This window comes from Centruroides sculpturatus, unplaced genomic scaffold, assembly GCF_000671375.1.
Source record: "Centruroides sculpturatus isolate CEXI.00-Female unplaced genomic scaffold, Cexi_2.0 scaffold1309, whole genome shotgun sequence".
Classification (NCBI taxonomy): domain Eukaryota; kingdom Metazoa; phylum Arthropoda; class Arachnida; order Scorpiones; family Buthidae; genus Centruroides; species Centruroides sculpturatus.
This window is the reverse complement of record NW_019385432.1, coordinates 86,392-112,230: the sequence shown is the minus strand read 5'-3', so window position 1 is coordinate 112,230 and position 25,839 is coordinate 86,392. Positions and strand designations below refer to the sequence as shown.

Genomic DNA, 25,839 nt, shown 5'->3' with positions numbered 1-25,839 from the left:
TGTGCAAAGGATACGGAAAAGGGTTTTGCAAAAGCATATTTACTTCAGAAACCTCTTTTAGAGGTCACTTTTTGCGGGAAAATACACGGTGGGGCGAACTTCCCCCGTGTATTTTCCTGTTGAGCAATATTTCCTATATCAGTAAGGAATGTGTTTTGAACAGAGAAACTAAGTATCGCCACCCTGCATATTAAATACCTCGAATTCTGTAAATTTTAAGAAACGTTTTAGTGTATTAGAATTTAATTGTACGTTACGAAAGAAATTGCTACAAAATTGTAATCATTACAGTGCCATAAAGTCCCATACATGCAATTGTATCTTGGGCTATCACTTGTTACAGATATTTTGCAAGCAGGAACCGAAATGGATTGGAATGGAACCCACTACTTGGCAAACACAATAAATGTTTGCCAAGTAGATAGATTCTGCAAAGTGTGTGCAAAATTTCCCCAAATTACGGAATTTTATAGAAAAATTCCCCATAATGATACGATTGTCACACTTTTATTTATGTATAGTTATATATTATATATTAGAAATATTCAATGTTTCTATGGGGCCACTTCAAAGCCGTAGCTTGCTCCTCTAAAGAATTGACAATGACATTGCCGAATGATAGAATTCTTCTGTAATTGAATGACACGTGTTTAATACTCCTCTGTATTCCATACCATGATGGAGAATGGTTTAATCTTCCTTATTTTCTACTAGCACCCATACAGGCAATCTTGGCTCATGTATCTCGTGGTACCCATTCGAACATCTTGCGCAAGTAAGGACGTCGTCACCGCCACGAGTTCCCCTAATGATGGAGCTCAAGTTTAAAAGAGAATAAATTAAATCATAGAAAATAAGTGACAAGTCATCCTTTACAATAGGTTCTAGATTCTCTTGTTGTCTATCATCACCCCAAATAGCTCACAGAAGTTACGTAACGTACAATAACGTTACCCGTGATTGCAGTCATTTAAACAATAAACATAAAATTAATAAACAATAGCCCAATCTTTTGCAGTATTAACAGCATACCCTAGACCCATTCATAATGAAACAAATTGCACATTTAATTTCGGCAATAAAACAATATAAACCTTTTATTAATCCTAAAATACAGCATAAAAAACAAATTTTAACAAGTCCCCTTAAAAAAAATATTTTCTGAAATTATTGGAAAATATGTGAAAAATTTTCAGCATGATCTTCAAAATTCGTCTTCTTTAAACTAATTGAATATGATCTTAAACATGAATATTTATCCATAAAATAATGGTAATTTCCAATCTTTTCAACCATAGCGAATTGATTTTAAAGGCGTTAGACCGTTACCATAATAAAATTATCTTTGAATATTTCCAAATTGAAACGATATTGAATTAACTTTTTTAAGTGTGTTTCCATAGTTTGCATTGTTTCTTCGGTTCCTCGTTAATTCTGTGGATGTTTCCGAGATCAAACTTCATGACATTACGATTCTCTTTAGTGAATGGCAACCATTCTTCTTCCTGATCCGGGCAGGAAGGTTTTCTAAAATTACAAAAAAAATCATTATTTAGCAAATTATTATACAATAATAAACTATTTTTCAAAATCCAGTGAAAGATTCTTCTCTTAATCATGTCTTTTCGTCTCTTGAAGCATCCTCATCAACAGGTTGCTTCAGGATCTCCATGAGGGTGCTCAAGATCCCATTATCTCTTGGTGAGGATGCTTCAAGATTCTCATTATCTGTTAATAAGGATCTTGAGCAGAAATATTCAACTCGCAACCATAATGGGCAATGCTCCCAATTTGATATTGTACATCATCAATATTGAAAGTCAGCTATGACAATATTCCTAACCAAACTAATTATAATGGAAAATAACTTAAAATAGTGATGTATAATTGCCATAACAGCGAGATAAAGACTAAATTAAAACGAATTTTAAAAATACGAACAAAACTTACCCAGTTTTAGCGAAAGAAACCCAATATTGCATGACCTGTTTACTGAATTCTTCTTCTTCTGGGATGTATTTTTCCGGATACACGAAAGGCAAACCGAACATGAAATATATCTCTGCAAAGTGAGCAACTCCTTCCCATTTCTTATACCCTGTATTGATTCGGGCATGGTTGAAAGTATAACGGTAGACAGTATAATTTTTTACGGATAATTTTTCTGTTAGAGATATAACAGGGCACTTAACAATTCCATCTCCAATGACATCTCTAGTGCGTTCGAGAATGCGTGTATAATCATCCTCTTGCACATTCCCAAAATATTCTTCCATAACGTTATCAAACTTTGGTTTACTAAAGTTGTAAATAGTGTTTAGGATATTCCTTGCTTTAGACATAGTGAAACCGGGATTATCTTGATTCAAAATTTCAGGTTTGTAGTAAGCCAAAATCATCGAAGCTTCTTCGGGTACTATGCCCGCCATTATTTCTACATCGTGTATTAATCCATTATCAAAATATTCAATGGGATCATCGGGCAAGAATGGTTCTCCCAATTGGGTAAAATAGCTGACAAGTCTGTTCCTATTTTTCAATAATTGTTTCTCGCCTGCTGCAATTTTAAAAGCATCCGTTTGCATTAAACAATCAATTATATCTTTATTATCTTCTGTTCCATTATTACAACCGACGTTGGCTGCAACCCTTTTACTAGTTTTAATGTTTTTATTCTTCTTCTTCTCCAAATGATGATGACAACAGCCTCCACTTTGCAAAATGGCTCTTTTGAATAATCCTTTAGTTAGAGGTGAAACCAAATGAAGTGAAATGGCTGCTGCTCCAGAGCTGGTACCAAATACGGTGATTCCTTCTTTATCACCTCCAAAACTTTCTATGTTTGTGTGAACCCATTTCAGAGCCATTACTTGATCTAAAAATGCCATATTTCCTGGTGCTGCCTCGTTATCTAGATTCAAAAATCCAAAAGTTCCTAAGCGATAATTTATAGTAACGACGATGACATTACCATAAGAAGCCAAAATTCTTCCGTAATGAACATCCATATTGCCAGATCCCGTGTTGAATGCTCCTCCGTGTATCCATACCATAGTGGAAAACGGTTTATTCTCTTTATTTTCGACTGGCACCCATATGTTAAGATATAAGCAATCTTCACTCATGTATCGACGTTCTCGTGGCACCCACTCTAACACTGGAAACACAGGATCTTGCATACAGATAGGCGACATCACGGTGGCATTGTAAATGTCTTCCCATTTCGTGACAGGTTGAGGTGCTTTAAATCTAAGCTTTCCTAACGGGGGTGTTGCGTATGGAATACCTAGAAATGCATAAACGTCATTGTTTAACGCATTTATCTTTTTTCCTCTGATTCTTCCTAATTCAGTTTGGACAATCTTCTCTGCGAAATAACTTTTGAAAATGCACACTAGAAGAAGGCATTTAAATAAATTTCTCATCCTTGCTCCTGAAAACATGAAATTACATATTGTAAATGAAGTTATACTGAAGGGAAAGCAAAGTTGCAAGTACCTACCTTTAATTACAAATAGCAACACTCGACTGAATTAAAGGCAGTAGGAGCATAAAACTCTTCGTCTACAAACGTGACTGGTTTCAAGGTCATCGTGACATCTTGATATATGATAAACAACAGAAAAATCTATTAATCAACGAGGGGACAGGTAGAGATGGTCACGGGGTGAGAATTCTGAGAATGGATGTCATTAGTCGATGTCATTGACTTTGTCTTCGATGACCTCTAGAGGTGAAAAACAATACACGGAGTCGACAAGATGCGACAGAACTTCAGGTCTTGTCGACAGTTGCCGTGGGTATTATTTTTCAGACACTAGGTATGAAAAAAGTACTGTTTTCAATATAGCCATTTAAAAAAAACAACTGTGTGATTTTGTATTTTTTGTTTGGATAAACTCAAAACATCAACTGTTATTTCTATCGTATTTGTGATTTTGGTGTAATTAATAGAAATTCTGCACTACTGTATCCATTCATTTCGATAAATCAACTTCGGTGACGTACTAAAGTGTGTAGGCATTTCTCATGTAATGGCTGTTTATTGTTATGTAATCAGTTATTTCGTGTCTCTGTCGTTCTGCTTGTGTTTTTTTATTGTTATTGATTCTTTTCTTGCACCCAAAAAAAATTAATATCGATGAAAATATTATTATATTCAATTCTTTTTTTATAGATATAAACAGGCTAGTCAAATAGTCAGTTAACTGACTTTTGGGCTACCGTGTGTATTTAGAATTCTCACTTGTATTCAAATAACAATAATAAATTTCCTTCACTTTAGAGGACTCTTTTGAATAATCCTTTACTTCCAGATGAAACAAAATAAAGTTAAATGGCCGATTGATGTTCCAGCACTGGAATTAAATACAGTAATTCCTCCTTATTAATGACCGGCCTGAACACTGGTAGTTGGTCGTGAGTTCTCGCCTCACTAACGGGTTGGCCACATGGAGTTTTCAGAGAGTTTCTAACACCTTTAGGTGTTAGAAACTCTGAAAGTCTTGGCATTCCCCTTGGCAGATCGCCCATGTCTGCATTGCCTTATCTCATTAAACCAAATCAGACCCAAACCTTCTTTAATGCCTCCAAAGCATTTCATATTTGTATGAACCCATTTAAGAGATTTTACTTGATCCAAAAATTCCATATGCGCTACATCTGCATTGCTATCTAGACTCAAGAATCCAAAACACCTCCTTAATCAACAACCATATTGCTAGATCCCATGTTGGATGCTCATCCATGTATCCTCCATGGGTTATTTCCTTATTTTCTACTGGTACCCATATGTTAAGATAGAGGTAATCTTTTAATCTTCATTCATGTATCTACGTTTGCGTGGCACCCACTCGAGCATGGAAACACAAGATCTTGCATGCAGTTAGGTGACATTTTGAGCATATCATATCATGATAGAATTAGGTGTGATCTATCCTTATGATTTATCAGTAAATAAATAAAATGGCACCTATTTTAACGAACGAATTGGGAGTATCAAGAGAAAAAATTCTCAAGTATATGAAGGTCAATCAAGACTGTTGATAGGTGTTAATATCTGACGACAGAGGGGGGGAGGAAAAATCAATTAACGAAAGGACGAAGTGAGGTTAATAACGGGATGGCAACTAAATTTCCCAGAAGGCTTGTCCTTGAATTGTGTTGGTGACTTTCTCAATGACCTTAGTATCGTTCTTGTCTTCTTGAGTGTTACCCGTCCTGTCAATGAAAGGACATTACAGAACCATGTGTTGTGAATTGCAGCAGTGTCTTAGTTAATAAGTGGTTAGTTGTTAATGTAAATTTTATAGAGGTTGTACTGTTTAAACGAAGTTTTTTTGTACCAAGATAGTCGTTAATGATTGATAATTACTACTTGCATCAGCAAAAGATGGCAACAGAGTTGAAATGATTACAATAATACATGTCATTTTTTTTAAATTGAAGTATTGGTATGAAGTTTTATGGACTAAATAAATCCTAGTTTTAATATATTATTATAAATAAATAATCTGTTCTTGGAATAAAGAAATATCCGGTTTTCTTTGTATTTTAATGTTTTCATATCACGTGGATTCGATCACTGGGCGCCGCCATATTGGATGCCAGGAAAGCAAGAAAATATTGAACAGATTTTAGTTGTGAAAATGCTCTTGACAACTGTAGTCTACAGGAAAATACAGTTTTAGAAGTGTGTATTATCAATAATTTAAATTATAGAAATAAAATTTCTTATTAGACCCACTAGGTCCTGGTCTAAGGGCTCGAGAGTTTGGTGGCATAAAATAATTTCATGTCGAAACAATTCGTAAAGGAATAATGCAAATTAAGACCTTAAGGAGGGCAAAAGTAAGACGTATCAGTTGAGTAGTTCATATATGAATACATTTTGCTTGAACAGACTGGCAGTAAGTTACTAATGGTGTTTCAATATAGTGCCCTTTTCTATTTCGATTTAATAATTTGTAAAAAATACAATTATTGTAGAATTAAAATTATAAAATATAATTATTCAGTGCAGAAGTGGCACTATTAGTTTGGGGGAACCTGCATATTGTGGGCCTAAGGGAGCCATATTTCTAAATGCGCTATTGTGTACATCCACTGACATAAAGTGTATGTGACATGAAAGTTCGACATAGAAAGCTGGATATACAATACAATACAATGCAATCACGAAGCAAATTGTTATGAAATGGGACGTCATCAGTTAAAACATTCATAAAATTTATCGGTTAAAATATTCATAAAAGCATAAATGTTTACGCTCTTTTCATAGCAGAATTCACATTCTTTCGTAAACTCTTCCTTGCCTAAGTATGTAATATATGCTCCTAACTTACACTTTCGTGTAAGTTAGGAACATGTATTACACTTTCCTGTAAGTTAGGAGCATATATTCAGGCTTATGTCTCCACTATATGATCTTGTGTATCTTCTAATTTTTAGCTTTGATCGACATTGTTGAGGAAGATTGTTTCACAAGAATGATCGAAATGACATTAGTTCGACATAGCTGGATATATGAAAGTTTCTGATAAACCAAAAAAGTATATCTATAACCTACCTTGACCCTGTTATGGTTGATAGTGATGGATAGTATGATTCCTCTTAGAACCCTTATGCAATTCCTCCATTGGAGAAATCAGATTTAAGGCACCTCAGTCCATTGCATGATCCCATTTTTCCTACATTCCAATGAGTCCATTAGTGAAGATTATCTTTATCTTAGCATATGGAGAGCAATAGTGAAGAAGACCGTTTTCCACATTAATATGAATCCACGGAAAGGTTTCAACACGGAATCTTCCAACATGGATGTTCATTATGGAAGAATTTTACCTTCTTTCGTGGAATCTAATATGGAGGCGCTGTCTCAGGAGAAGATACGCGACCGTAATATAATCCCTCAGCATCGATAGGTCGCGAGTAGATACATCTTACCAACGAACTGCTCGCTTGGAGTTTCCGTGTTTCCTTCACGTGTCTAACGTAAATGGGGGTTGTTTCCGATAGAAAGTCCTTCCGGAACATACCTCTTGGCGGATCGTCCACGTGTTTCGTTGGACGATCCGCCACGATCCTCTCGACGGTCCTCATGGCAACGGATCGTAGAAGCTAATTATTTTTCTCCTGGCCCGGAAAAACTTGAAACTCGTAGTGGTTCCTACTCATATAAAGTAATGCTATTTTTACTAATAGAAAAAATTGTTTAAGTCTGCTTTTTATTAATAAACATTTTACGTGCTTCTTTCTTCAAAAAACAGGGCAAAATGGCACGCTAGAGCTATAGGAACACGGTAAGAAGTTAGAGAGGTCTGCTCTACCCCATGGCCCTTATAAGTTCTCAGTGATCATGGTTGCCGTATCCCATTATAGCCGACCACATCAAACCAAAATGAAAGCAACCATAATCCTTTTTTATCCATATTGTTTTATTAATTGGTTTATTGGAATTTTTTCATTTTTGACCTTTTACGCACTGTGTGCATCAAAGAATGCTGTTTTTTATATACCCATCGTAGGTTCAGCCAGGCTACAATAAGGGGGCGATTAGATGGTGATAAACAGATGCAACATATCCGGACATATCACCCAAGAAAATTCCTGGGGTTGCTCGCCAGGTTTCGATTCCAAGCTATCTCAGGACGATTGAATTACGCCTTAGTCGTCATGGCCATCCGACCGCCATTTTTCAATTGTCTGGGATAACGCTCTACGAATAGTGAAAATTCATATAATGCCATCTATCGGAATGAAAAGATATTATTAAAAATTAATTATCGTGTATCTTAATTTGATGCTAAGGAAACAAATCCTCATCGAAGCTAGAAGTACAGTATACGTCAGAGGAAGAAACAGCTAAACTCGTCTACTTCAAAGAATCATTATAATTTATGGTTATTAATATGGTCGTTCTTGGTAGTTCTTACTGGACAAAACTGAACACTGCTGCAGTTGTTACTTCAAAAAAAACAATTCTATATCCAAAATAATATAAATATAATCACGCAAAATAATAATATCTTATGTTTTTATCCATAAGATTAATGAATTCACTTTATAAGGAACGGTTTGAGTCACGCAATTCAGAAATAACCAACATTGTAATAAGTGATGATGATTGTTTTCAATTCCCAAGTCAGCTGTTTTTGTTGTATAAAATTCTCTTCATACCTCGCGATCGTAATTCAAGTACCCTTATTCCACGCTGTCTAAACACATATTAGCAGTGCTAAAAGCAGTCAAATCTGGCGTGGTGACGTTCGGAGACACGCAGACATTTTCGTAAAAAAACATTAGTACCACTACTCACCACTACGGCACTTTTGGCACTGTAAGTGGGACACTTATAAAGACGGTTTTTAGAGGATACGTTTCAAATTTGTTGCTTCGAAAGACAGTATCACACTACATTAGAAAAGCATCACATATGATCAATTACAGTCAGCTGGTAAACACTTTTCATCACGTTCAGTATGAGAATTACACTGAGCAGTATCTCTTGCATCATCAAGGTGTTTGTATGGTATCAATATGTCATACAAAGTTTGTTGCTTGAGGACGTTAAAATTGCCATAGTGGTAAGTTTTCGTACTAATTTTCTTCACGGAAGTGTCTCTCGTATGTCTTTTACCATACAGAATATTGTACTGTATTTGGACTGCTGAACAGCGTTGATTAGAGGTACTGTACTTTAATTAGGATCACCTAGGTTCTTGAAAGATAGCTGAAATTCTCTTTGTTTCTTCTTGATACTGTGGATGTTTTAGCATTCTAAGATACATGAAGATACAATTGTTGTAAAGTAATTTTCTTTATTGGATAGAACAATGTTCTGAAATTTCTAACCAAACAGACCACTTCCGAGATATGTTTTAGAAGATATGAACGTTGCATGACCTTGCAATGAGCAATCCTCATCCAATCTTCATTCGGGAGAATTGGATGAGAATTCTTCATTTTGTAAAGATTTAGATTATGACATTCTACACCCACAATAGGGTTGATCAGTGAAGTACCTTAGCTTCTAAAGTGGTTCACTTCTACATTCCATAGAAAAATTTTCTATCAATGGCATCATATTAATTCCTCATCATCATCACGTGACTTAAAGCCATCACTTTGTTCTCCATTCTTTGTATCTTCAAGCTTTGTGCTTTCACCCTCCACTCGACTGCTGTAAATTGTGTTTCATGTAATCAATCCACATATCTTTCGTCACCTTCCTCTTGATCTGATACCCATTACATCCACTCCTGCATTTCTCTGTTATAATCGTTATTCTTCTTCATCACATGCCCAATTATATTTTCTAACGAGCAAATATTTATTGTAACATCGTCACAATACCGGGCTGCAACTTTTAATCATATGTCTAGTTTATTTAATTTAAAATGTATGCTCTCTACCTCAAATTATTAGTGGCTTGCCCCTGTACATCATACTTTTGATTTAACAATAGAGTCATGCCGGCCATCTATCTGACACCTTTTAGAAGTTCATATATAGTTAATCGGGGCCTCCTGCCCCATAGGCTTCCATATATCGTCTCGGATGTCATCTATTTAACTCCGTTCTCGAGATTAAGGAAAGACAGATGGACGGACGACAGTGGGTATTTATAGGTCTACAATTTTTTCAAATTGCAGCTCAATAATAATTCTTTGTTCTAAGGACAAATGGATCTCACTTGGACTTAATGATTAGCAAGAAATAAATATAAACACTGTTATTTTATATTGTAACACTATAAGTAGGCAATTATGGTATTATTTACGCAAATAAGCTGTACAATTATTTAAAATCTTAAATTTATATTATTAGAAGATCAGTTGATGTACCGATAATAGAGAAATCATCATAAAAACATCGAAAAGAACATTTGATCCTGAAACCTATTGCGTAAACCTTTATTTTACGAGTGCTCGCGTTTCACTAATCTTCTCTTTAATATAATGCACTGTTGTTTAAGAAGCACTGGTATGAAATTACATTTATACCTCGATCAAAATGGGAAAACCTTTCAAAATCCACACACAATAAAACTAGGCAATTTTATTCTTTGTTGTTAAATATTAAAGGTCAGTTGAAAAGACTTCTGTGGTTGTAAAAAGTTATCGAGAAGGAAACCTCAAGAAACTTCATTCTGGAGGTTTTTCTATCGATTCTATATACCTTTTCGCTTATCAAAACCTTAGAAAACGTTCACAGAAACATTAACAGAAAACCTGAAAAATGAACTTTCTGAAAGCTTTCTGGCATCGTTCCTGTCAATGTTGATGAAGTTTCTTCAATTTACTTTAATACCAAAATACATACTTTCGATGGAATTATAAGATTAAGATTATAAAATTCCTTGAAATATGTTGATTTTTATACTATTCTAACACAAGATATTACACGTAATAAAATAAATGTTAGTTCTTACTCAAAAACATAACAAAACACGCACAATATCAATTGACAACTAATTAAAGTTTCCTTTAAACAGTTGTCATCATATTCCATTATGTCTCATTACCTTATAAATTATGGGATAAGTGTAGATTTACTCTTACCCTCTGGTAGCCTCAACGGAAGTGACGTGATAATAACTTTATGGGAGATTATCTAGTTTAGGGTCACGTATAAGAAAGAACATGGAAAAATTACTCGGGATCGGCAATCTTAGAGGTCTTCCCACAAGGTGGAGCTAGTAGCCCGAGTGCAACCAGCGCAACCTTGTGGGAGTGCTGATCAGATGTTGAATCATAAAGTTCGAAGCTTCTTCATAATAATGTACGATGACTTTTTTTTTATAGCTTGTGCCCCCCTTTTTCATAGTCTGTGGGCGATGCTTGTTGCTGACTGAGTGACGCTAAACTCAAATGAATAGACCCACAATTCTGTGTGCATTGTCACGCTGATTTAGTATTTCTCCAGGTCAGAGCACTTGACCCGAAAAAGTGACCAAATAATTTGGCTTCGGGAGAAAATTTGCTAAACCCGGAATTGCCGGATCAAAAAGACACTGTTGGCAACACTAAATGTAAATGTAACTGTAAATGTGATTTTATCTCTGTATTTTCTTAGAAGGAATTCTGGAGGAATATACACGAATGGGTTAATTTTTCTATTACTGCACGACAGAGGAGTTAATGAAAATCTTAATTACTTTTGTATGAATTGTGTAATCGTGACTTCATATTCACCCCCCTATGTAAAGCATACGTAATGTCCATCGTCATTTTCTCGTCTGCGCTAGCTTTTACTTATGTTTATGTCGTCGTAGTAAGCAAACTAATGTAGCTAACACAGGCCATAATTAAATTTACGAACACTTCAATTATTAAATCTGATGACGTTTAGCATTGCGTTAAATTATCGAATTTTCGAACTCGGTACTGCATTTTCATAATTCATACCGCCATCTAGTGGCACAGATTGTAACTAGACCAGTTTTTTTTTCTCCTACCAAAAATCGATTAACCTGATTTTCCTTTGAAAATCGATTAATTTCGTTTAAATTCTGTATTTTCATACTAAAATTAAACAAATTATTTAATATATATATATTTTTTTACTTTCTTCTCTCTATACGTTAAAGTAATTTTAAAATAACATGAAAATATATTCTCTAAGTTTTGACTAAATTTAGGTGATATTTAATTAAATCCATTCTTTAAACTAAAAGAATCCATTCCTGTATTCAGAAATAATAAATAGAATTGTTTTGAAAATTACTATTAAAAACAGAAAATAATGAATAAATATTTGTATTTTAGGGAATTTATAAGTAAAATAAAATCTGTTTAAACGAAAAATCGTTGAATTAGGGAAATGAGGGAATTTCCCTAATTCAGAACTTTTTCTCTATATTTCCCTTTATCTTTGAAAATGTGGAAGATTACTTTGAATTAAGGAAATGAGGGAATTTCCCCAATTCAAAGATTTTCCCTACATTTTCCTATATTTTCTTTAAAAATGCTTTTTAATTTTTAACTTCTCTCCATTTTTATATTTTACAAGTTAGAGATATTTATTTGCCATTTGATATTTTTAAATTAATGTATCTTTTAGAAAAACAATTCTGTAATTAATTGCAATGGTTCTTCTTGTCTGATAAACAAATGTTATATAATAATAGATTAATTTTTTCTTTTCTAAAAAGAACAATTGAAGTTTTACATAATTTCTATCATTATTATTTATAATTTTAATCTTGTAATTTCGATTAATTTCAAAAATAAATTTTTCTGATCTCATATAACTTTGAGTACCCTTGGAAACTCGATTCTGCTCGGATCTTTCATATTTCTCGCAGTATTTTATTTATTTATTTAATGTCACTCCATTTTACATTTCGGAAATGTTTATACAGTAGAGCGTCGTTTATCCGAAGGTCGGTTATCCGATACGTCGGTTATCCGAAGGAATTCCAGTCGTCAAATTTAAATTTTCGCCAGTGCTGTGGCGCTGTAATCTTTGGCTATGTCTTGGGCTACTCAAATATTTTACGTTTTTGATACTAAATTAACTTCTGAAGTATAATTTTTTATTGTTTTTATATTTTTCAATATATTTATTTTGTTTGTACAAAATAATAAAATAATTTTTAACGATACAATAGTCTTCGTTAGGCTTAACATCGACGAAAATTCAACGCGAAGCGACACGTAACGGAAAAAAATTTCAACACGGGATAAATTAATATATTTTTCGTACATAATCGATTATCCGAAAAATAAGTTATCCGAACAACCCCAGTCCCCAATTGATTCGGATAAAAGACGCTCTACTGTATTTAATTATGCCACTTTAATATTTTTTATTTATTTTAATCAAATAAAATCCTTTGTCTCATCTGAAAGATATACTCATCCTTCTTCATATTTACTTTCAATAGATATTATTTCCCAGTTCCGATTTATAACAAATCAAATGTCAACAAGGGGTTTCAGTTACAGAAAATGGTCATTATATTGCTGAAAATCAAATTACATAAGAGCGTATTTTAGCTGAATGACTCAAACTTATTGCATTACAACTTAAAGCAAAGATTTCGTCTTGCTTATCATTATTTATCGATTGCAAAAGTTAACCAAAAATAAATTAGTTTAATATTTTTAATTGCACGGTTGCCAGATTTGCCGTGTATACAGATATAAATCTGGTAAAGGGAGCAAAATATTTTTACATGATGTTGCAAATATGTAATATTTCCAAAGTATATAAAAGTTTGTATACATTTATTTTAAAAATTTTAAGTCATTTTTAATGGCCATCTTCTCCTCATCGGCCATCTTTCCCGCTATGTCTTGTATATAATGTAATTTAAAATAGCACACATTTTTTTTTCTTTAGACAGTGACATATCTATTCAAGAGAATAATTTACTGTATACTGTAATAGAAATTTTAAAAAATTAACCTGACAAGGAAGAGATAAGATTACTAAATTGTCGTGTATTCATTAGATGTTATTGCTAAACATTTACAATAGTCGAAAAATACGGTTTATAATACAAGACTTCTTCATTGGAAATGTCGTAGCCATGTACAGAAAATTGATCTTTTCGAAAGGTACTTATACATGACTACTAAGAAATGCTTACACAATATTCAACTTGAGAATTTATAGAAGTAAACAACGGATTTGACTCTAACAGAACTAGTGAATTTTACTGAATGTTTTTTTACTTTGACGTCACTATGTAAAACATGGAGATTCTGAAAAGATAGTAGATATTTTTATACTTCAATATATTTTGCTACATTTTTACTATATGTTTAAGCTGTTTAAAAATGATATAAAACCTATTTTCCGAGTTTTGACTAGATCATAAATACATTTTTTTCCTACTAAAAATTCCATTTTTATATCCAAAAAATAATAAATACAAGACGATGCATTGCTTAGAACATACTATAAAAACGAAGAAAATAATAAGCAATTTTTATATACAAGAAATTTTTAAAGAAATTTAAGAAATTATGTAGAGAAATTTCTTTTAAAACAATGCGTTTTAAAGGGAAAAATCCTTGATTTAGGGAAATAGGGAAATTCTCTAATCGAAAGATTTTTCTCTATATTTCTTTGTATTATCTTTGAAAGGAAAAAATTCTTTGAATTAGGGAAAATTGCAAAGAATTACGGAAAATTCAAAAAATTCAGGAAAAAAAATTCTTTGAATTAGGGAAAATTGCAATTTTCCCTAATTCAAAGAATTTTTTTNAATTAACATAATAAAATTTAAAAAAATGTTTTAAAGCAATTTTAAAATACTGTATAAGAAAAATTCAGGGAAAAAAATTCTTTGAATTAGGGAAAATTGCAATTTTCCCTAATTCAAAGAATTTTTTCCCCTGAATTTTTCTTATACAGTATTTTAAAATTGCTTTAAAACATTTTTTTAAATTTTATTATGTTAATTATGAATGTGTACTACAATAAAGGAATAAACTACAGTTAGATTTTCTGTATACAAATCTTTTAGTTATTTCAACCCAGTTAATTTTACATAAAAAAAATTATGTAAATCACGATGTCAAACCATAAGAGAAAACAATCTGGTCGTATCGTAAACAAATTGTATCTTAAATAAAAAAAATCATACGTGAAAGAATGTAAAAAAAGTACATACCACTTTAAACTAATTGGTTTATTTCTTCGTTCGTTTTAAGTTTGTCTGGACTTGGTTTGTCTCGACATACGAATAAATAAATCATTTACGTAAACTAAATAAACGACGTCTGTGATGTGATGCGTAATTTAGAAATTCAAACATAACAATAAATTAGGGATAAACTAATAATTTTCATATTCATATTAGAAAAAAAAAAATAAGTAATTAGGAACTATGTGATGTGCTTCCACAGTTCTGAAAATTAGATGCATAGTAGTTTTAAAACTCAGATATTCATATATCTATTGTAGAAACAATTACCTTTATATACATGATTTATCTATATCCCAGTTCATATACTTTTAACCCCTTCTTAGAGTTTTACTTAGTAATGGCATAATAATGAATTTATTATAGCCTGTATGTAATAGGGATAAATTTCTGTGATTATGAGGGATTTATCCCTCTGTATAGAGATATTACATTTTACTCTTCTTACTTAATAGAGATATTTACCTGTTGAGGGATAATCTTAGCATTTGTAGTTTGATATGTGTACAATATCCCTGCTTCAAATCTATAAAATCCTCTGTAAAAATATAAATAACATCAGTTGATATGCCATTGTTTCTATTTTTATACTATTTCTTAATTTATATGTATAAATGAATATCTGAAAAAATATTGAGAGGGGTATATTTAGCCTATATATTATACTGATGTGTTAGGGATATAATCTTAGTAATTATATCCCTACAGATGTTGCCAAATTTTATTTAAAACGAAAATACTTGAAATCCTCAACCATATTTGTAAATCAATAAAAACAAACACTGTATGTACGGTACAGTACAAAGCAAATATGAATTTTTAAAAGTTTATTAATTATTAATTTGTTTATTCTTAATTAAATTAATGTATAATAACAGCAAAAATAAATACATTTCAATAAAATGAAAAATGTAAATAAAATTACAGTGACATTAAAAAACTTTTTTCCAGTGCTATATATCTTACGTTTACATTTTGTGTAAGATAGCATAAAAGTTAGGAAAGATATAATTAATGGAAAAGTATTGGAAATGATTATATATTATTTAATTTACGAAATGGATTCAAGTTTTATTAAAACTAAAATTTGATGGAAAATTGTAGTATAAAACTACAGAATAAATTCTCTTATTTAATTATTTATATATTACTGAAACTGTTATGTAATTTTTTTTAATGACAAATGATGAAAAATCCACGACGGTCTACTGAAAAATTTTGTAGATATGTTATAACTATCTGAAAATTTCATTTAAAAAAATCTTAATAAACAAAAGTTAGAAGTGGTACTAAAATAAATTTTTATTTTTATAGGCTCTCGAAGGTACTTATATCGACAAGAAGTGCCCTTTCACGGGGAACGTCAGCATTCGAGGCCGTATTCTGAGAGGGGTGATAGTAAAAATGAAGATGCAACGTACCATAGTTATTAGAAGGGATTATTTGCATTATGTTAAGAAATATAATAGATTTGAAAAAAGACATAAGAATATGTCTGTTCATTTATCACCATGTTTCCGGTAAATTTATTTATTTTCTGCTTGCTATTAAATTTTAAGCCTGAAGTTTACGGTTTTAAAATAGTTTTATTTAATTAAACAGCTGATTAAGTTTGTGGGTGTCCACAAACTATTATTTGATGGCAGTTAGCTAAAACTGAAAACTTAATTATAAGAATTAGGAATTTTTATATTCTTAATAATCAAGTATGTACAATCTGGGAAACTATATATACAAATAACTTTTTATAAGATAACTTATTCATATTATGGTGCAGACAATCATGTAATAATTAGTTTTGCTCATTTATAAGTAAATATTAAATTAAATTAACGCTCTCTTTAATTGAAAGTTATCATTATTTTAAAAACTTAAAATTGCAAAATTTGTTTGAAGTTTTTAAAATAATGATAATTCCTTTAAAAAATAGAAAAATATTTTAGAAAAAACTAAAAAGATTAAGAAATGAAAAGATGTTTAGAAATTATTATTTTCTCACTCATTACTGTAACAAGAATTGGTTATGTTTCTAATGGATTAACCAGAATATGAAAAAATGTAGCAGAGAATTGTAGCATTAGAAAATAAGGCAGATTCTTCATTTTATAGTGGTATATGGATGATAGAAAGAGTGTCAATTATTGTACAGTACAGATGCCAATATTCAGAGCCAAAAATCAACAGAGTTACGATAACTATAATGCCATAAGTGTTCATGCATTAAAAATAAAGTGGATGGTAATTGGTTAACTTGTAACTCTAACTCCTGATCTTCAATTAGGAATATATGGCAGTTTCTGGCATATATTACTAACTGGAAAACTTTCAGTTCAAAATAAGAATTACATCATTAACTAAAGACACTGTATGCAGATTAATTTCTGCAAGCACACTCCAAATAATAGGTTCAGAAAACTGCTCTCTTCAATGATTATAAGATGTGATTATTTCAGTCTAAATAATCATATGTATTACTATTTGTTGTAGTTTTGAGATAAAATAATCCTATCATAGGAATTAAGAAATTTTTGGCTAGTTATTCAAATGCAACCATGCAAGATTTAATTTTTTTTGTATACAAATGCATAAGAAATTTTGTACAGTATTTTTTTCAATTTCCATGGAGACTATGCCTTCTACTGAAAACTGGCTTAAAAAAAGGGGTATCTATCTATATTTGTTTCATGCAAGAACAATTATAAGAATTAGTCATAACAATTCTACAAACAAATGATCTCATTAAATCGTACATGAATACATGAATCGACATTTTCCATAAAATCATGATGGTTTTTTAACCATCATGATTTTATGGAAAATGTCAGTTTATCTGTCAAAAAATAAAAAAAATTAGTTAATCTGTATCTTTCTCTAATCTTATATTGTAATTAAGAATTTATTTATTTATTACATATATCAAAAAACAAACTAATTATTAAAAACTGTGTAATTAAAAATAAAAATTATAACAAATTAATATCAGTTTTAAAATACTTCTNGTTAAATAATAAGGATTAAGAAAATTTTCGGTAAATATTCAGCTTTATTTCTAAAACAAAAACGTTAATAATTATGATTAATTTAGTTATATAATTAATTAAAAATAATAAAATTTCTCTCTAAATTTGAGTTTAAATAATAATAATAATAATAAAACCTTAGGGAATTTTTGACTACGTTAAATCTGGAATAACGAAATTTCCCTGAGTTGAGAATAGGGAATTTTTAGCGATTATTTTTCTTGTTAATTTTTTTTTTTTAACTACTTTCCTGTGTTAATTAAATGGCTTAGAAGAAGACAAAAAAAAATTGAAAAAAGTAAGAAGAAAACTAAAAAAGAATAATATAGAAGCTGTTAATAAGCTTGCATCCTGTCTGTAGCAATTAACATTATTGAAATGATGATTATGTTTTAGAACCCAGCTAAACTGACTCACTTAAATTAGTTAATAATCATTATAATAATTATTTGTCCTATTTGTCATCGTAAATAACAAAATAATCTTACAGATGCGTTGTTTTTGAAATATTAGAACTAACAGGGAGAAGAAAAAACAAGGGAAAAAAAACTTACCCTAAATACCCCAAAGGATGGGATATTCCGATGACGTAACCAGTAATTACCGGTAATCTCTGAAGATCGAAGTTAATTTATAAAATTAAATTAATATATTAAACTTTAATTTGTTTACCAATTTTAACTTCAAATCATCAAAGCATTTTGAACATTAAAAAAATAAATAAATAAATAAAATTTAGATTTAAATAAAAGTTCGTTATAAAATCTTTCGACCGTTGTCTGCTGACGTCATAACTACGTATTTTAAATTTTTAAAATTTATATTCCTTTAAAACCATTTAAAAATTTCATCACTTTTAAAACGAATTGTTTAAAGTAAAAATATTCCAATGAAAATAATTTTTAATAATATATTTATTTTGAATTTTTATACGTAGTAATAATAATAATAATACAAAGTCGACCCCGCTATAGCACTGTTAATTTTTCCGTTTTATATGAATTCCATGTTGTACGAGTCACTTAGATTTTACAAATACATGAGCCGTTCACAGCCCGGCACACGTATTTGTAAAATCTAAGTGACTCGTACAACACGGAATTCATATAAAACGGAAAAATCAACAGTGTTATAGGGGGGTCGACTTGTACTGTATTAGATTCGAGTGACGTCAAATAGATTCGAACGGCTGATCACGTGGCCGCTTTAACCCCCCCTTTTTTTTTTAATTTTCAAACGGAAGAAAAAGTTGAAAAAATACATGAAAACATATTTGAAATCCGAGAAACGTTTCATATGAAAGAATTTAATTTAAAATTCGATACTTTCTTACAAAATATACGACTCGATATCAATCGATAATATTTTTGTTTGGATTTACATGCTAGTGACGTCAGAGGGGAAACGATGACGTTTTCAGGTTCAAAAAATAAATAAATAAATAAATGAGTAAATAAATTCTGCGTCTAAAACTTTTAATATAAATAATTAATTATTTTCTAATGTTTTAAATATTTGATGGAAATAAATAATTAAATTTATATATTTTCCGAGAGATCATTTTTACGTGGAAAATTTGTTAATATTTTATTTATAATTATTTTATAAATTAATTACTTTCCATTAATGCAATATTCGGATACTTTCATTATAAATTTTTTTTATATTTTAAAATTTTTTCGCCTTGTTAACAGAATAATTTTAATTATTTTAAAATATATTTCTTCTTTAAAAATAATTTTTTTTCTTCCTTTTTTTTTATGAAAAAATTATTTTTTTCCATCGTAGATTTTCCGTTATGAGAGGAAAAACTAAATTATTCTTTTAAAAAAAGTCTTTGTTTTTTCCCCCTTTTAACGAAAATCCCTAAATACAACAGGGATAAAATAAACATTAAAAATAAAGATATAAGGTAATTTGTTTTCGCATCAGGGAAAATTCCTTGTAAGATTAAGAACGAAAAATAAATACGAGTGAAAACTTTAGGGAAATAGGGAATAAATGGAAAAATATTCCCTGTTAGGTTATGTTAGGGAAAATTCAGGAAGATAGGGAATAAACGGGAAAATATTATTCGGGTTAGGTTAGGGAAAACTCAGGAAAAGATGAATAAAGGGGTAAATATTTCCCTTTACTCCCTATTTCCCTGATTATTTCCTATTTGATCTTATTTTCCCTGCTTTCTTTGATATTAAATGTCGCTTGAAGAAAAGCGCTACCATAATGACTTTATTCGTCTGAATAACTTTTAATCATACCTGAACGATCTGATCGAGCTCGAATTTTAGAACAAAACGTTAAAGCCTATTTTAAGAATAATATTATTTAAAATAATTAATATTAAGCGCAAACTCTAATATATAATTTGTTTATAAAGAAGGAACTAAAAACAAATTTTGGACAACTTGTATAAAAAAAAGAAAACATAAATGACTTGATAAGCTAATTGTGTAGAGCATCCCCTTATTTTATTTTATTTTATTTTTATTGTATAAACGATTACAGAATTGCTACTTTATTTTTATTCGAGTACTCTTATATCATGTCTTAAATGCTAGAATTTTTTTATTATTGAAAATTGTTGAGTAGAACTTAAACTTTAAGAATCATTACAAATTTTTCCATATAACATGTTGGAGAGATTCATACTTAATTAATTTTTATACGAGATTGTTTGATTACAAGCCACGATGTCTTTTAAATGGTCATTCAACTTTTCAAAATTGAATTTTGTGGGGGAAAAAATCTTGAAGCAACGAACGGAAATCGCAAAACACAGGAGAGTAGATTTTACTCTTGTTTTATTAGGGAATTCCCTACAATTTTTCTTTCCCTCTTACAGCAATATATCAAATATATATATATATTATTTTCAACAATATTTTTCTAGCTTAATATCCATTCTCCATTCTTACTCTATCTTTCACTTCTTCGATCTCCTCCTCGGGTCTCTTTCTTATAGCATTCTTTCGCCGTTCCTCCATTTTTTCCCCATCCTCTCGCTCTCTACGTCTTGTTTATCTCTGACTTGGAATATTTTAAACCAATTCTTTATTCATTTTCCTACATTTTTTTTTTGATAATGTAATTTAAGTAATTGTCATTTTTTTTAAATATCCAAGATTTTCGCTCAGCAAGTAATTTAAAAATAACAAATGGGGAAAACTTAGCAATTCTCTCATGAATATTAAACAAACTCTCTTCTAAGATCAATGTTTAATTCAAGAAAGCAAACACTGGAATTCTATATTTAGAAATTCGTTTTTTAAAGATTTTTATATATTTTTTTCTGGTTTATATTTATACCAGTTAGAACAATCTAGAATATAGAATATACTGTATATAGGCCTATATGTGTATATAGATGCCTATCTCATGAGCAACCTGATAACATATGACGATCTTCATGAAATTCGAGTTCGTAGAAGGGATTATACGTAAGAAATTCTTGAAAATCGAGTCACAAATCACTATTTTGTCACATCGTTTACTGGATAAGGTCAATTATATCTTCAATCTTACACTGAACATTGCACAACGGTTTGGAAAGGGTGAAGAAGGGAATAGACATTCTTCACAGAAAAATAAATGTGAAATTAAAAAATATATATATATGTATATCGTATGATTCTTTCTTGTAGATAATGCTTAACCATTAAAATATCTCATTTCTAACAAACTTATATTGTCTACTGATATTTTAAATCCGATCGATAAGTCAATGGAGTGGAAAATACAGTTTATTCTCGTATCTCAAAATATCTTTAAGGTTGAATTCTTTACGCTTCCAAGGTCAAATTTGGTAATTTGAAAGTGATTTTGCGTATTAATTCGTCAGAGATTTCTGTGTGTAAGTCTAAACTTTGAACTTTACTGATTAATCTCTGCTATATTTGACTGAAGGATGACTTTTGTTCCCATTTCCCTTTCATCGTTAATAGAAAATCTAACGAGAAGAGTGCAATTAACAAAAGGAACACACACAGAAAAAAAAATAGATGCGTATGACTAATGAAGAATGTTTCCTTATAATGTTTTACCAGAACTCCATGTTGGCAAGGTAAACTATTCGACGATTTCATTCGATTTTCTTTAAATAACATTTTTTTTTTTTTTTTAACAGCAAACGTATTACTGAAAACACTTCAGGAAATGTTTGTAGATTAATTTTTAAACACTTTATTACACAATTTCCCACTGGAACAATATTTATAATTTACTAAATTCTTGATCCCCTTATACCAATGTCATCAGAAACCACTTTGAAATGAATTTTTAGAAATATTCTGTACAAAAAAATAATTATAAATATCTTTAAAAATGCTAGTGAATTTATACAATTTATTGAAAAACATCACTACTTTTTTCCTATATCTATGATAATTTATGTAAATATATAGACAAAGTATATTTTTTAAAAGAATTCTCATTCATAAAAAAATATTTCAGGTAAATATGGAGATATTTATAGTATTTTTATTACTTTAAAATGTCCCTACATTTAGCCTACCTGAAATCCGATATTTCGAAGTGTTTAGATTTTTGGGGAAATATTCGGGATATTGGGAAAATATTCCCTATATTTCCCCAAATTTCCCCAATATTTCCCCAAAAATCTAAACATTTCGAAATATTCCCTATATTTCCACGAATATATCCCTATATTCGGGGAAATGTAGGGATTTTTCACACATTAAGAAAAGTAACTCTCCTAATACTTTCCCTGATAACTACGAAAAAAGCCGTATATTTCCTCAAACATATACGAAAAAATCCCTATATTCTCTTCAATATATACAAAACTTTCTGTATTTCCGGAAATATGTAAGAATATTTGTTTAAATCATAAATTAAAAGAAATACAAATTAAAATATATGTTACATTTATCATAATTTTTTTTAATAACTAAATTGAGTATATATATTTTTCATCGTATGAACTAACCTCGACAGGTTTTACCCCGCTACTGTAAATTTCCAAGTAATTCCCTACAGAAGAGGTGAAAAAAAATCCCCAAATTAACCGGAAGCCGACTCGTGCACGCAACAAACTGTTGCATATTTTAAAATATAAAATAAAATAGAATTATATAAAACTATTTACTATTGATTCATTCAATAATAAAACTTGGTATGATCCTTTCATAAAAAAAAATATATATATATATATTATAATATTCATTAAATAGAGCATTTAAATACACATTTTTCGTAATGACAATAAAGGAAGTTTCGAATCATCCCCATTCATTATTACAAGGAAATACGAGATGCAAGAAATTTCTCAACATCTGTTCGATTGTCATTGCCAGGTTCGATCGCAGAAGGGGTGCGTATGCCTGGTACTGACGTCATACAATCTGTGCTTGAAATTGTTAAGAAATGATAAACATTGCTTTAGAAAAAGGTCGAAGATGCATAGCGGGGATTCTTTAGTCAAACAGAGAATATAGAAGAATGGTAGTTGCTGTGGATTTGACATTCAAACCGATTCTTTTTTTTTTTTTTTTACAAATCTGTATAACAGGGAAATCTCGTGCGTGTGTTGTAGACGTATTTTAACAATAGGGCATTTCACACGAGAGATTTGATTTTAATCAGTTTCACTGTGTATTAAATTATAAATGAATAAACACCCCGAAAATTGTTTCAAATGTTTAATTAAATTACAACTCTTTAAAGTAAACAAAACAATAAATTCGCTTGTGTTTATGTTTATACTAGTAAAGGTAAAACACCTGTTTTAAGTTTTCCCACATTTTAACGTGTATAAAAACAAGCAATTTATATCTTTATTTCTAGAAAATTAATTAATGCACCTTTATTTATGCTTTTTTTCTTTTCTCTCCCCTTTCTCTCTCTGATCTTTCCGGGTATCTTAATCTTTCTTATTCAATTATAAATTTAAAAATCGAAACAAATGAATATAATTAAATTTCTTCTTTATCGTTTATTCATAAGCGATTAAAAATTAAATTAAATTAAATTAAACATGATAATCGGCTTCATTCACATCTTTATCCTATAGGAAAATGTTATAACTTATCTCTAATTCTATAACTTTGAACAAAATTATGCAATTTAACGATAAAGCTCCCATTTATTCGTTATAAATATGGTAAATTATAATAAATAATGAGCGATAAATTATTAATAGCTTCCAGCTAAACAGATAAATTTTTTTTTTTAAATTCTCAGAATTATCATACAAATTTATCAAGTTATAAATACGAAAAAATTTAATTATTCATATAACTAGCCTGACCCAAATGTCAGTTTACCGTGTGTTCTATCCGTTCTAATTACGAGTTTAGAACAATGTGAAAGCGTGTTTAACGTATAAAACATGTAATTGAGAAAAAGTTACATAATTCTATGTAAGTTTATATACATTTTTATACAGGGTGGTCCAAAAGTCAGTAAACCGAGTTTTATGTATTTCAGCATTCGAGTTTATGCAGCAGTTACCCTGTATAATTATTGATTTTATGTGTTTGTTTGTGTAAAATCCTGATTTAACCGACTTCTGGGCCATCCTGAAGATACATATAGGCCTACAGGATGGCTCAGAAGTCAGTTAAATCAAAAAAATTTGTGGGTACAGGATACAATTGTGAATATAAATTTATAAACTTAGTTTAGAATATATTTTTAATTCACAAAATTGATGAAAACAAGGGTTTAGCTTTTAAACAGGTTTTCAAAATTCATTCAGTTAAAGACTAAAGCTTGTGGTAGCCCAAAAGTCAGTTAACTAATGGTTAACTGACTTTTAGAGTCACCCTATATGTAATCATTGAAGAAAATTATATAAATTTATATATAATTTATATAAATATGGAAAAATATACAAATTTCTCAATACTGAATGATGAGTTCTTCTATAATTATATCACAAACAAGTGCAGGAGTACATCATTAAAATAAAATCGAAAATAACTGCAATGAAAAAATAATATAAACACGAAACAAACGCATCAAATTATGGAGAAAAATGAAGGATATAAAGTTACAACAGGTACTAATTATTAGGCCATACACGTGACCTTCGAAACTGAACTATTTTAAGAATAGAAAATGTCGTGTTGTATGTTTTTCATTCATTCCTAGAACTGTATGCTTATTACATTCACATAAATGTATATAGACAAAGATAAAAGAAAGATTAATCAAGTGTTTCACGTAAAATTTATATAAGAACCCGATTAAAAAAGAATTAAATACATTTTTTCAACTTTAATAAGGTTTTTAAATTTAATTGTGTTAAAAGTATTGAATAGAATTTATTATTATTGTTATAGGATTCACCTCCTACACAGGTTGACCCCTGGAGTAAGCCACTGTACAGGCCAAGGACATTGTAAAGATAATGCTACAAAGCCTGTTCTAGGTGTTAATAGAAAATGTGGGTTGTACAGTAAACATATCTGTACTTACTTGAAAAAATATATATAAAACAAAAAGTAACGATAGCGAAGATTAAGATTATTACGTTATAGTCAATCTTACCTGTTTTCAAAGAATGCAAGAATTAGGTTCCCCTGTTTCCAGACTAATTTTTAGATGGGTTAAAAAATGTTTGATTTTCCGCAAAACAAAAGAACTGCATCTGTGTCTGTAAATCTTGCACGTCGCTTTCTCTTAACACTTTCATTCTTAACACTTCCATTGTTGACACTTCCATTCTTAACACTTCCATTGTTGACACTTCCATTGTTACTTAACACTTCCATTGTTGACACTTCCATTGTTACTTAACACTTCCATTGTTACTTAGCACTTCCATTGTTACTTAACACTTCCATTGTCGAAGCCTTAATCCTATCCCTCTCCCCTCGGGGGAATTTCGAAAAATTTCTTCTTAGTGTGCGTTCTCGTGACGTACTCTAACTGTGTACCAAATTTCAACTTTCAACTCCTAACCGTTTGGGCTCTGCGCTGATTATTATTATTATTATTATTATCAACCCGTCTCGATTGTATATATAGACTAGCAGGTGGGCCCGGCGTTGCTCGGGCAAAAGTAACGATAACTAAGATAAAGATTATTATGTTACAGTCAACCTTACCCGTTTTCACAGAATGCAAGAATTGGGTCCCCTTGTTTCCAGACTAATTAGAGAATTTTTAGATGGGTCTAAAAATATGTTCGATTTCCCG

General features: G+C 30.4%; 1 protein-coding gene across 1 annotated transcript; it reads right to left on the bottom strand.

Moving 5' to 3' along the window:
* Positions 1-1,051: 1,051 nt before the first annotated feature.
* Positions 1,052-18,377, bottom strand: LOC111638923 (acetylcholinesterase-like). The gene is made up of 4 exons (XM_023384697.1): positions 18,234-18,377; positions 3,503-3,600; positions 1,951-3,433; positions 1,052-1,527 (listed from the first exon to the last, which is right to left on the bottom strand). The coding sequence occupies exons 3-4, from the start codon at positions 3,423-3,425 to the stop codon at positions 1,386-1,388; spliced, it is 1,617 nt and encodes a 538-aa protein (XP_023240465.1). The 5' UTR covers positions 3,426-3,433; positions 3,503-3,600; positions 18,234-18,377; the 3' UTR covers positions 1,052-1,385.
* Between the last annotated feature and the right edge of the window lie 7,462 nt (positions 18,378-25,839).

What these genes read in the sequence shown, in the direction of transcription:
- LOC111638923 (XM_023384697.1), bottom strand. Translation starts at nt 3,425, where the DNA reads ATGAGAAATTTATTTAAATGCCTTCTTCTAGTGTGCATTTTCAAAAGT. An exon ending in GTTTCTTTCGCTAAAACTGG is followed by an intron (nt 1,528 to 1,950) that starts GTAAGTTTTGTT and finishes TTGTAATTTTAG; the next exon opens with AAAACCTTCCTGCCCGGATC.